The sequence below is a fragment of the Monodelphis domestica genome, chromosome 1, assembly GCF_027887165.1.
Source record: "Monodelphis domestica isolate mMonDom1 chromosome 1, mMonDom1.pri, whole genome shotgun sequence".
Classification (NCBI taxonomy): Eukaryota; Metazoa; Chordata; class Mammalia; order Didelphimorphia; family Didelphidae; genus Monodelphis; species Monodelphis domestica.
In genome coordinates, this window is record NC_077227.1 from 583,005,267 (window position 1) to 583,019,387 (window position 14,121).

The following is a 14,121-nucleotide window of genomic DNA, read 5'->3' on the forward strand; positions in this document are numbered from 1 at the left end:
TAATGGGCCTTGATCCCCATATAAATGAAGTGCTTAGCAAGTGTATTCATAGTGATTATTCTACCTAAGAAGGGGAAAGATTAGGAAGGACAGTCTTCATTCAGCCTCAGAAGGAAGAGCATGGTCAGTCAGAGGAGACTCTGCTGTCATGCAGGATGGGGCCACAGAGGCTTCCACCTTGTTCAGGAGAGGCCATGAGAATCCCAGCCCTGATATGTAAAATCTATGGGATGATGTGCGGGGATGCAACTTGCCAGCCTCCGTGTGAGGATGCAGACCTAGTGATAGGTCCGATTCCCATACTGATGCATATGTCACAGGCTTATGAGTCAGGATCTTTGCAACATTTCAGATTCAGATACTTACTAGTGTGTGACCCAAGGAAAGTCATTTAACCTCTGTCTTAGTTTCCTTATTCGTAAAATGGGGATAATAATAGCAACTACCTCCCTGGGTTGTTGGAAGGATAAAATGAGATATTTGTAAAGTGCTTTGTAATCTTGGTGCTTTAGAAAAATGTTGCTATAACTACTAATCTCAAACAAGATGAAACACATGAATCTCCTTTGGAAAAGGCGTCATACATTTTCACTTACTGAAACCTCATCAGTGTGCTTAAGTAGCTGGAGATCTCAAAACTCATAAATGTGTACAGTGTTAGGTGGTACAGAGGAGAGTGTCAGAAAGACCTGAATTCAAATCCTACCTCTAGCATTCAACAGCTATGTGACCTTGGGCAAGTCACTTGACTGCTCTGTGCCTCACTGACTTCATCTGTAAAATGGGGACAATAATGGCACCTACTTGAGAGGGTTGTCACAAGGATCCATTGGGAAAACATGTATAGTTCTTTAAACCTGAAAACTCTGTAAGGCTTAGTTAACATCATTCTAAGTGTTCTGTGCATTCATCCACAAGTGGTCATTGGAAGTACTCATTATTGCTATAGAGCTGTTAAGATAGTTTTCATGCTTTTCCTTGACTCGGTGCTAGAAGGGATAGCCTGATTTTTCTTACACTGATGTACACAACACCCAACCTTGTTTCTGTAGACTTGAGGTTTGCAGTCATCATTCATTTTCCAGAGGTAACTTACATCCGTGAATTTGGGCATTCTTTATCTGTAACAGACATCACAGAGAGAATTATGGTACTTTACATCTACCAAGCGAGAGAGAATATCCCAGTCTTTTTACATGATTTTTTTTTCTCCATCTGTCTGTCTCTTTCCTCTCTCTATTTTATTTTTTTTATTTTTGGTGCATCAGGACTACTGAACAAGTGAAATTTCTCTGTTTTCTGTTGTAAGTACTCTTCTGTGGTTTCTGGTGTTCTTGGGTGGGTTGGCTCTCTGTCCTCCTCACCTTCCTTCTGCAGCATGTTGGCTTCCGCCTCTGAATTTAGTCTGATACTGTGTCCTTTGCATTCCAAACTCCACTTCATTAAAAAGCTGAGCCTTGCAATCATCTGTATTTGAAGGAATGGAGACTGGCCTCCTAGCCTTAGGTGTATGAGCTTGCTTCCATGGCATGGCACTTGTAGTGTGTCCTGAAATCAGTAGATAATGACCCAGAGAGCTTCTTAATTGCCCCAAGACAGAGAAGATAGCCATTGTTTGGCTTCCGTCCTGCTATCTGACATTGGAAGTACAACTGGCCTTTATGTATAGTCCCAAGTCCTGGATTTTAGAAGTTTAAATGTCTATTAAATCAACTTAGCATCTCTCACAACTTCAGGCTGTAACCAAGATTGCAGTGATGGCTCTAGACAGCAGAGCCCTGAAAATACAGATTTTGTATGAACCAAGTATGTTCTAAAATTATATATTGGATATATCATTTAAGTGAAATAAAAAGGGTTTTAAAAGACAGATGTATCCTTTTTCTGAAATAAAAATATGGAAATGTAATGAGATTGTCCAACAGCAAAATCCTGTGCTTTTTCAAAATAGCAAGTACTCTACTAAATTGTTTTCCATTTCTCCTAGTTCCGGCTACACACGGTACACAGTGTTCATCATCTGTCTCATTACTAATAGAATGTGAATGGCATTATATTAGGATAACTCCAATATTTTTACTGTTTATTCTGTCTATTGACTATAATTCTCCTTTGGTTAGTAAGTGGGGCCAAGCTCAGTTTTCTTTTTTCAAGTTATTTCTAAGGAATTTGACAAACTAGTTAATATAAAACTTATTTGAGAGTTGTGTTTTCTGATCAGCATCAAAATCTCATTTGTTAGAAGCTGGAAAAATTAACTTTTTTGGTCCTGAGATTATAGTTTTAGGGAATGTACTGATGAATTCCAGCAACCTCCAGCCATTTGAGAGTTTAGTCTTCAGTACTAGTTTGTGGAAGCAACTGGAATATTTTTCAGGATGAGCCCAGTGGTAGTTTCTGCCTTTCACCCTTTCCCTATGAAAGAACATTTAGAGTTTGTGACCGATAGGCATTTTTCCATCTCTGATTTATTTGTAGACCTTTCTTTGTGCAGCCTTATACGCTTCTAGCCTGTGTCTGCTACACCACTCTCTTCCCCACCCCAGTCTAGAAATTAGGAATAAGATTCTAAATAGACCTATTTTTCTTTCCAGGAGTGGCTGTAAAGGAAAGAAGTATGAAACTCAGTCACTTGGTTTGGATGTGTGTTCTCAGGTATGTCTTGAAGTCTGTTATTCATGGGTTTTAATGGATGATAAAACTTTTTATTTGGGAATTGAACTTAGTAATTGCCAGTTCCAACTCCACCATTACACAAGTCTTGGAAACTGGACCCTGGAAAAGACAGACATACACATAGATAATTTTATACAAATGCCCACTATTAAGAATGTACATATATGTATGTGTTTACATAAAATTTTCTGAGTAATTAAATTTAATTTTGGACTTCCATCTCTTTGTTCCCCTCCCACCCCCAACTGAGAAAACAAGAAAGTAAATCAGCAAAAGATTTTAGGAATAGAGTATACTTTCCAATTTATCTGTTTATTTTGTAGTTAGAATGGTTTGTGGGGTAAGGGGTGAGCAGAATATGTCCGTTCTCTCAATATTTAAATAGCTGATTTACCATTACTTGGAAGTATCTACAAAAGGTAATGAATGGGAAGACCCAAGCTCGGTGTAAGGAAGCTGCAGCAGTCAAGTCTTTTAGTAAGCATGTACTATTAGATTCCAGGCACCAGGCTAAGCACTAACAACAAGGATGATTTGCTCTGGGAAAATGGCCTAACGGAGAGCATCAAGGACAGGTTCAGACTGGAAAAGAAGAGGTGGGCAGATCCTGTAGGGAGAGTGCAGGATAACGGATTTGGTGCCCACGGACTTTTAGAAGTTGCTCAAAGGTCTCCAGTATGTTGGATAGGTCCTATATAGAAAGGAATAGAAAAGAATGGCACCGAGCGAGATCCTTGGTACACCAGGAGCCCTCGCTGGTTGAGGAGGACCCACAGAAGTGTGCGTTCCTCTGCGTGTTCCCCTACCCTGGGCTAAGCGTCTGTTTCCTTCTATAGGATAAAGGAGCCATTATCTCCCAGATCCCAGACATTTCAAATAGGGATGGCCATGCCACCGATGAAGAGAAATTGGCTTCTACGTCGTCCAGTCAGAAACCGTGTGAGGCCGAGGTGAAAGGTGAGCCAGAAGACGACGTGGAGTACTTTGAATGTTCCAATGTTCCTGTGTCTGCCATAAATCATGCGTTTTCATCCTCAGAAGCAGGTACGGGAGCCTCTCTTCTATGTCTTATTTAATAAATTAGAGCATTCTGAAGGCCTGGAGCAATAGCTGCCTCATGAGAAGGTTAGAAGAATTGGAATCATTGGATCTAATGGGGGCCAGGGGAAGAGACCCCAGGAACAGAGGACTTGGGCCAGCTCTTTATTTTTTCCTGGACTCTTAGAGTAAAGAAGAGGGCTTGGAAGAAGAAAGCCTTGGGCTAGGCCCCACTTAAGGCTCGGGGCCCTGTTAGAAGGGCCCAATGAGCCATCATCAGCTTCTCCGTACAGACCTCCGGTGACGGGGAGCTCAGCCTCCCAAGCCTGCCTCCACGTTCTAGAGTGTGAGCCTAAACAACAGACTCCCAAGCAGGACAAGGCGGCTAGAGCTTTGTCCTAAGGCATCTTATTTGTAGGGTGTTTAAAGCTTCTGGAAGGCCTTTCTCAGCAGTCACAGGAGGACTTAGCACATTCACCTTCCTTCCCACTGCAGCCCAGCTGGAGCCAGACTCCCCCTTTTCCATCCTCCACCCCAATACCACCTGGGCTTGTTGCAGGACCTGAGTGGCTGAGGAGGGAGCCCCCCCCAACAGAGGCAGTTCCTGGCCTCTGTGCCCATGGGGGGCCAAGCCCCGCCTCAGGAGAGGGTGCCTAGGGGAAGAGTGCCAGGACCGACGACAGACAGCTCTAAGTGTCTAAGTGTCATCAGCTGACACTGATGGTGGTGCCCAGCCAGTAGTGAGCAGGTCCTATGGCTTCCCCATTCCCCCATGGGCACATACCTAGGGGATAGCAGCACCCCCATCCGCCTGGCATTACTCGGCACACAACTCTTGCTCACTCAAGACAAGTCAGATCATTCTTCCACTAAGTAACCCCACAAATATCTGAAGAACCATCACATCCTCCTCTCTTTTTCCCACAACTCTTCTCTAGAGCCATTTTTGAGCTTCTTCCATTAATTTTCATATGTGGGACAACTTCTCTCCTTTCTGGTTTCTTTTCTCTGGAAATTCCTAGAATTTCTTTTCTCTGGAAAGTCTTAGAATTGATACCCAGCATCGGTTCCAAGGCAGAAGAGAAGGCTTGATAATTGGGGTAAAGTGACTTGCCCAGGGTCACATAGGTAGGAAGTGTCTGAGGCCAGATTTGAACCCAGGAACCCCTAACTATAGGCCTGGCTCTCAATCCACTGAGCCACCTTGCTACCCCTCAATATCTTAAAGTATAGGACCCAGAATTGGATGTGATCATTCAGATTTCAGACCAAGGAACTGTGACTGTGACTTCTTTGTTCTGGATGCTATACTCCTATCACCTGAGGCCACATTGATTTATTTGACTGCCTTATGTTACTGAATGCAAAATTCCTACATCATGTAAACTTTGGTATAGCTAAATCTTTATCATCCTTCACTTGTGCAGTTGATTTTTTTTTTAGTTCAACTGCCAGACTTCACATTACCCCGTATTAAATTTTTTATTACTTTTTAAAAAAAACCTTTATCTTCTGTCTTAGAATCAACACTGTGTATTGGTTCCAAGGCAGAAGAGTGGTAAGGGCTGGGCAGTGGGGTTAAGTGACTTGCCCAGGGTCACACAGCTGAGAAGTGTCTGAGTCCAGATTTGAACCCAGGACCTCCCATTTCTGGGCCTGGACTCTCAATCTACTGAGCCACCCAACTGTCCCCCTGCCCCATTACTGTTGATCTTATTTGATTTGGCCCACCATCCCATGCCCTTTAAAGATTTTTTAAATCCTAATCCTATCTTCCAGTATATTAGCTGCCTTTCCCAAATCCTTCTGTCGTCTGCATATTAAATCATTCTTGGTAGAGAAAATAGAAGCAAATTAAGACTTAAATAGTACAATTTAATTCTTGTACAATCCCAGCTTCTCCTTATTGTCCCCAGCATATAGCATACTTCTGCCATTAATATTCTCATCCAAATTTTCAATAAAATATTGAGCAAAACAGGTCCAGGGAACTTTCTCCAGATTGATACTTAGTTATTAGTCGTCACTCTTAGACTGTGTCTTTTAACCAGTTATTAGACAGAACCATCCTAACTAGATTATCAGTCCACATTTTGCCATCTTGTCTGTTAATATGTCTGAGGAATTTTATCAAGATTTTTGCTAACATCCAAATATGTAATACATTTCTCACTTCATTGATAACCCAGTTTAATAGTACTGTCAAAAAAGGATGTGAAATTAGAGCAGTCTGACTTGTTAACAAATCCATACTAACTCCTGGTGATAGGTGTTTCCCTAAGTGCTCGCAAACAGTGCTTTATGCATCCATCCTAGTGCTTCTAGGAATTGCCATCTAGTTCCCTAACCTACATAGGCCTGAAGATGAGGCTATATTTTTATGCCTGTCTCTAATCCATCAAAAATCTCTCCTAGTTTCCTCATATCTTTTATGCCATAGAATGTAATTTGTCCAGATCAAGTGGCTTGATTTCATCATCACCTGTTTTTTTTTTCCCAGTTTCTTATGAATCATTTAAAAAAAATCCTTATCTTCCATCTTGGAATCAATACTGTGTATTGGTGAATGGTAAGAGCTAGGCAATGGGAGTTAAGTGACTTGCCCAGGGTCACACAGCTGGGAAGTGTCTGAGGTCACATTTGAACCCAGGACCTCCTGTCTCTAGGCCTGGCTCTCCATCTGCTGAGCTACCCAGCTGCCCCCTCTTATGAATCATTTTTATTCAGTTCTTATTCTGGAGATCATTCATTATGAAAGCAAAAAGGGAATGAAGCCAAAAGTGATCCAGTGAGCTCAGTAGAGTTTTAAGCTTTAATAATCTAGTTCTACCTTCTCTGGATCTTCACTCTTCTGTCCTCAGAACAAGGGACTTCTCACTTCCCTTTTCCCCCTTATTTCCCAATATGACTGAAAACTTTTTGTTTTTATTATAAATCTGTCCACATTGGGCATTCCCCTTCTTGACAGCGTCTCTTTAGGTATTTATTCTTAGTTATATGCCCTTACCTACATTTGACTAAGTATTCTTTTAAGAAAAAAGCCAGTGTCACTTTTTGCTGGGAGGTCTCTTTTACATTCTTGGCAAAGCTGCTGGTAGAGTTCCCCACCACCTGGGATTTGCCATAGAAGCATCAGATCCTCTTGCTCAGTGCAGGGGCAGTGAGGCGCTGCGTAGATGGTCGGGCTTCTATAAAGTCAGGTTTGTGAGCATTGGAGAGCCAAATTGTTCACTGCATTTTGAAACTTGGACCTTAATGATGCAATTTGAAGTCCAAGAAACCTTGTAAACTACTGAAGACACATTAAGCTTGAGCCATTACTATTGTTTGCTATTTAAAGTTATTAGGACAATTCTGCATCTCATTTAGCAGATGAAGTTTGAAACTGCTCCTTCATATGACAAAGTAAACATTATCAATCTCTAGGTCCCTCAGTGGATAGAGCTCAGGGCCTAGAGTCAGAAGAGTTTGAACCTTGGGCAGGTCATTTAACTCCATTTGCCTCAGTTTCCTCATCCGTAAAATGAGTTGTAGAAGGAAAGGGCAATCCACTCCCAAGATCTTCGCTAAGAAAACCAAAATGGAGTCACAATGAGTGGTGGACATGACTGAATAAAATCACATTTCTCATTCAGTAATGTAACTGCTTTGGAACTTTTTTGCCCACAGATATTGGATAAATATATTTTTTTCTATGAATAGAAGGTAACTTTGGCCCAGTGGATAGACCAGGAAGACCCAGATTCAAGTCTTTCCTCTGACACACAGTGGCCATGTGAGTCTTAACCAGCATTCCAAGGAACACACCAAAAGTGCCTTCCTGTCAGTAGAGGGAGTTTCCTTTAACCAGTGAAATCAAAGCACAGACTGTCTTTATTCATAAATAGGGGGATAAATAGAGAGCTACGAAGCACTCCTGCTGTGCCTGGGGAAGTGCTTTATTTAGAGGGGCCTCATGGAAAGGCCGGCCCAGGCACAGGACCAAGGCCTGAAGCAGCTGTAATTTGCCCTGAAGAAGGGAGGATCCACACGTATGAGCTTGCAGATAGGTACCAAAGATTTAAACCTTTGACTCTTCATTAAGCTTTAATAGCTTAAGACGTTTGGGACGTGTGTGTCTACGCCTACACTTCATTGGCTCTACATTATAGAGACAGGCTTGAGAGGCAATTGTGGCTGGAGTCCAGAAACCCAGGGTCCTGCACTTTCTCCAATTGCCCATATCTCTCAGTGCCCTATGCTACCTTCTGACATTATTGGTTGCAGGAGAGTGTTGACCTGCATCAGTGGAGGGGGTGTTCCTGTGATATTGAAATCACCTTAAAAGACTGCTATGAAACACTCAAGTCAGCTGCCAAATTTTTTATGGTGTTTTAATTACAAACAGGAGGAAGAAAGTATTAGAGGGAGAGAGAGAGAGGGAAAGAGGGCTTAAAATACCCATTCTGCTCAGGCTGAGCCAAAGCGGGCCCAAGGACCTGGATAGCCAAGGCAAGGAATGAGATCAGTCCCTATCACTCACGTGACCAAACTGGAGAAAACAAGTCCCTGGGCTCCTCCAGCTCCAAGCACCAGCCTCCAGCTGACTCTCTCCCTCCTCACAGGAAGTCAGGAGAACTGAGGCTGTCCCCTACCTCACTTCCTGTGTCTCACATGTGCCAGTGATGGCTCTAGCTTGACTTAGGACCACCCAGAGGTCTGTCCTTTTTGCACATGCCTGTAGAAGGTCATATTCTCAGATAATTAAATCTTGAGTTTGCTGGAGCCCTTCCTGATCTTGTTACCCTAAGTAGGGTGGAGATTGTAGTTTCCTGATTCTGTTATTCCAAGTATCTCTATTGTTATTGATCAGGAAATAGCTAAATCCCATCTTCTTTTTTTTTTTTAAACCCTTACCTTCTGTCAATACTGTGTATTGGCTCCAAGGCAGAAGAGTGGTAAGGGCTAGGCAGTGGGGGTCAAGTGACTTGCCCAGGGTCACACAGCTAGGAAGTGGCTGAGGCTGGATTTGAACCTAGATCACCAGCCCATTGGATATAAGCATAAATTTCTATGATATAGAACATTGAACCACATTTCTGTGTTTGGCTATTATTTATTTCCTCACTAGATACAGACTTCTTTCAAGATCAGCCAGGTCTACATCACTCCTGGGGTCCAATCTAGCTTAAAAAAAACTCACCCAGACTTGCTGATAAAATAATATTCATCTTTGTGCTTCTGCCAGTTTCTGATGCTGGAGGTGCACCTTTCCTGACCAACACTAGATGGCAGCCTTGCCTCTCCTAAGGCTCTTGACTAACCACTGCAAACCAGTTTTTCCTTGGACTTTTAGTACCAAATAGGATCGTAAATTAGGCGACCACTCACTTTTCTGTCTTTCTCCTTTTTTACAATAGATTTTATGGGCATATTATATTTATTAGCATATTTTAGTCCTTTCCCCCTGTTTTCCTTCCTCTCTTAGAGAGCTATCCCACATACAAAAAAATGTTTTTTCCTTTAAAATAAAGAGAAAGAGAAAAACTCATCTAAGCATCAAAAAAATTTTTGAAGATAAGACAGCTCCAACTTCATGTAAAGAAATTTGAAAGAAATTCACATTCCAAAAAAGTCACCTGTGTTAACTTTACAGTACTGTATTCTTTTCAGTCCTGCCCCCCTGATTTTATGCTCCACAGCCTTCCATTCCTCCACTAAATGAAAAACTACAAAAAAAAACGAAAAAAAACCCTCCATTGAAAGCAGAAGATCAGAAGCACAGAGAGACTACCACTGCTGCCACTGGATTGGGGGCTTGGTTCTGTTCTGCTTGCTCCCCCCTCCCAGCCCCCCCACCTGTGCTTGAATACTTCATGTCTGTCCCTGACTCCCACACATTGCCCATCCTCTCTTGTCTGTGTCTGTCTGCCCCTGTGTGTTCTTCCTCTTGCCAGGCCCCCTTAGGGCTGGCCCTGGCCCTTTGGTGTTCCTCCTCCTCGCTTCTCCAAGTCTCCTTAAGCCACTTCCTGCCTCCCTCCCTCCCTCCCCCACATTCACATTATGTAGAGATTTGCAGAGTGGTCCACTTAGGTAAAGTGAGAATTGTCTCTCTGCCATTTGTGAACACACACCCTCCCTCCTCCAGCCTGAAAAAGTAATGGGAAAAGACACCAACTCCTCAGTTACAGTTCAGCCTTTTTGTTTTATATTATCATATATCCTGGCTCTGATGAAACTAGAGTTTCATAAAGGATGCTTTTAAAGTGGGAGTAGTTAACCTTTTTTTGGTCACAGACCCTTTTGGTAACCTGGAGAGCCATAGCAGGTCCTCAAATTTTTAAACACATAAAATATGCTGAATTATAACAGAAATCAATTATATTAGAATATAGTTATCAAAGTATTGTTAAAAATACAAGTTCCCAGACCTCTTGATAAAAACCCCATTTTAAACAATTCTCCTTAAGGATGCAAAGGATAGATTCTCTGAAATACCCATAATAATGGTTTTCTATGGTTTTAGGTTTAGAAAAGGATACCTGCCAGAAGATGGAGAAGGATGGTTCCAGTGTCCCGGTATGTTAAGAACGAAGTCGATGTTGGGCTTTCACAAAACCAGGTGGGGGAGGGGGGTCCTCATCCAACTTACCTTTTTTTCTGAGTGAAGGCAGAAAGGCTGAAGGGGCAGGGTAGGGGGTGGGGATAGTTTCAGAGTTGGTCCTGTGTAGTCAGGAAGGGCAGACATGTTTCCCAGAGAGTTGCTATTCCCTAATACAGAGTTCTGCCGGGCCTAGACAGTAGGGGACCTCTTGATGAGTGAGAGCCTGGTTTTTTGGGTGATTCCTCTAAGAAGACCTCCCCAAAAAGCATGGTCAATAACCACTGCTGTTATTCCATAGTTAACCAGGGAACGGAGATTTCAGATTGGCTCTTAAATTGGTAACTGAAAGGGACTTCACAAAATTGGGGCACTAATGCATTGTTTGGAGCTGTGAATTGATCCAGCCATTCTAGAGGGCAATTTGGAACAAGGCCCAAAGGGTATAAAATGGTGCATACCTTTTGATCCTATGATACTACTCCTGGGTCTGTAACCCAGAGGCCAAAAAAAAGGGTAGACTTGTTCCTATAAAAATATTTATAGTTGCTCTTTTTGTGGTGGCAAAGAATTGGAAATTAAGGGGATGTCCATCAACTGGGGAATGACTGAGCAAATTGTGGCATATGATGGTGAGGAATCCTATTGTGCTCTAAGGAATGATGAACGGATGATTTCAGAAAGAGCTAAGTGATTTGATGCGGAGTGAAATAAGCAGAACCAGGGCTAAGCAGAACCTGGTCAACATGGTACACAGTAACAGTAATATTGTAGAATGACCAATTGTGAAAGACTTACCTATTATTGGCAATATAATGATTCAGGACAATTCTGAGGTATGGACTTAGGACAAAGAATGCTGTTCACCTCCAGGGAAAGAACTGTTGGAGTCAGAATGCGGATGAAAGCATGTAATTTTTCAATTGTTTATTTGGGTTTTGGCTTTATAAGATTTACTTATAAAAAGTAAGATAAAAAAAATTCACTTAAAAAATAAACACTATGGAATAAATATACACAATTTCTTTTTTAAAGTTAAATAAATAAGGTTAGTTTGCAAAAAGAAGGCATAAGGCAGCAGATGACACCCAAAGGCTAGATCATTAAAAGTTTAGTAACTCATAAATGTATAAAATGTATGTACTTTTAAATTTTTTAAATATCTTTTTATGCATGCAAGTATGTCCCCTTCAATTTATTTCATTTAAAGTAATTTTTTCATATTTGTATTTTAAACATTTTTTCATACAGTATTTTTACTTAACATTGGTCTACATGTAACCTATGTCCAAAAACTTAACCCAAATTATACAATAAGGTGTACTATAAACACTATTTAAAAAAAAGTAAAAATTCAAATTTCTTTTCTTATAGAAAGGCCAAAACTTTTGTTCAGATTTTTCCAGATTGGGGGTGCTGTGCTCCTACCCCCTGGGATGTGGAAGGAGATACCTGTAGTTGTTTTTAGGCATTCATCCAAGCCTCCCTCAGCCACTTCAGGGTCTTGAATGAATAAAGATAGAGAACCATGACTCTGTTTTCACTTTCTAATTGGCTACATTTGAATAGTAATATTAATCTTAGCTGTTCCTTTATGATAAGGCTTTAAGTCACTTGCCCAAGCCCTGGTGATCTAGAACAAAGATTACTTTTTCTTGATAATGGGCAAAAATGGTATCAAAGAACAGGCACCCTTAGCATGTAGGCAAATCCAAAGAAGGAACTAGCCAAATCCGTGAAGTCTGTCAAGCATTCTAACAGCTTGAACAAAACCAGTGTATTGACAGAGGATCAACCCCAGCATGATGGGCAGCTGGATGGCAGGGCACTGAGGGGAGGAACCGAGCCTACTGATAGCTTCCATGATCATGATCGCATTCGTGTGACCCTTCAGAAAGGGTCGAGTGCCGCCATCTTGTGCCCCTTTTTGAGGTCATCGAGTCATCAATGCTGTCTGTCACATCCTAGACATGGGCCCTCCATCTCTAACTAAACGGTGTCCCATCCCCGCCGGGCCCTTCCCAGCCTCTCCCGTTCTCATGTTTGTTGGCTAGTTTTCATGCTCCTTCCCAGCCATCTTTCATTCTTTCAGCTTCCTTCCTACAACCCGCAGAGACACTTTGTTGTTGTCCTCCATGACGGGAGATCACTTCAGGCTGGTGGGGAGGTTAAACACCAGCCTCGGTGAATGAGCAAAACCTTCTTCTGGCACATGGAACCCGGGAGGGGGAGGACAGGCCCAGTGAAAGGAAAGGACAACATTTCTTACTTTCTACGATAGCCATATGGCCACAAAGTTGGTTGGAAAGCAGCGTTTTTAAAAATGACTCCCATATATTCCCATTGACTTAATGAGGAAACCGCAGCTCTCAAAGGGCCTGAGTGCTACTCAGTGTCCAGGGTGATCTTCGGACTCCCAAGGCCAGCGCTCTTTCTCTTGGCCCACAGCCACTCAGCCCGGCTGGTAGCCATTGCCTTGATCTGCCCTGATCTTAGGGACCAGACACAGTGTCTGTGTCTAGCATGAACGCTGACTGTGGCCGGACCTGCCACAGCCTTGGTCAATCAGGGCTTTGATCTCTCCAAATACGTGCTACCTCTGCTAGCTCCCACCTCTGTGCCTTTGGCCCAGATCAGCCCTCATGCCTAGAATAATATCTCTCCTTCCTTAGTTTTGCAACTTGGAACTCCCCCCCCCCCCCCCCCCCCCAGCTCCCTTCAGAGTCCAGCCCAAGAGTCACCTTCTGCAGGCCTTGTTTAATGCCCCAACCTGTGCTCTCACCTCTCAGGACCACTGTTCCTTATATATCTTGTATTTACTTCATCAGGAAGTGTGGTATCCCCTTGTGGAATCATCATCATCATAATAATAAAAGCTAATGTTTGTAGGATGCTTTAGTGTTGGCAGAGTATTTTATGCTGTTGCATCCTATTCCTCCCACAACCCTATGAAGTAGATGCCATTATTATACCCATTTTATAGATAAATTGAAACTGGTGCCCAGGATTACATAGCTTGTAAATGTCTTGAGTCTGGATTTGAACTTGGCTCTTCCAGACGTCAGGCCCAGAGCTCCATCTACTGAACCACCTGGTATCTCACAAGAAAGACACTTTCCTTCCACTAACCCTGCCACATCAATAGTGTAAGCATTGTTACTTCCTTTCTATAGATGGGGAAACTGACACCCCGGGTGTCTTACTTGTCTGAGACCACGACAACAAGTAAGAGGAAAGGACCAAATTGAAATCTAGGGCTCCTGACTACACGATCATTCTGCCACAAAGTTTCCCCAAGCCATTTCCTGTAATGAGCCATCTGCCTTGACACTCGCTCTCTCTGGCTGTGTGCATCGTACTCTAAATTCCCCTGACTTTAGAGCTCGTTCAGCATCTCAGAGCCCTTCCTTTTGGCTTTCCTTGGGTCTACCGACCTTGCCAGTGAATTATTCCTGTGTTTTCCTTGTAGTTTCTTTTATCCCCTTGTGTCCCAGGTTAATGTGACTTTAGTGTGAAGTATAAACCTCCTTTTGTGCTTCTTTGGATCTATCACTCAGCTTCTTTCTTGCTCCACTGCCCAGCTAGTCCTGAATCTAGTCCGTCCCAGTGGTTGTGTTCACTCCAGGTCGGCTTATTATTAATCAGTGTGTTGTAGGAAGGGCCGTTCGCGCATGTACTGTAGAGCCTGGCACTGTCAGGGCGGTTTCCTTGAAAGTTTCAGCGTGCTCAGTACAGATTTCAGAAGTAGGTATTTCTCTTTGGGATCACATCTTCACATCTACCAATCACAGTAGACGTTTTCCCTAGGACTGACCATTCTTAGTTCA

General features: G+C 42.6%; 1 protein-coding gene across 14 annotated transcripts in view; it reads left to right on the top strand.

The window, feature by feature from the left end:
* TACC1 (transforming acidic coiled-coil containing protein 1) overlaps window positions 1–14,121 on the top strand; it is a 197,143-nt gene that overhangs the window by 163,999 nt on the left and 19,023 nt on the right. For 8 of the 14 annotated variants that reach the window (XM_056813554.1, XM_056813556.1, XM_056813555.1 and 5 more), the window contains 3 exons: window positions 2,595–2,655; window positions 3,513–3,720; window positions 10,220–10,272. In XM_056813554.1, the coding sequence (XP_056669532.1) occupies window positions 2,595–2,655; window positions 3,513–3,720; window positions 10,220–10,272 (322 nt within the window). Of the gene's footprint in view, window positions 1–1,268; window positions 1,305–2,594; window positions 2,656–3,512; window positions 3,721–10,219; window positions 10,273–14,121 lie in introns of all 14 variants that reach the window. The other 6 variants (XM_056813558.1, XM_056813552.1, XM_056813549.1 and 3 more) reach the window with 3 other exon arrangements.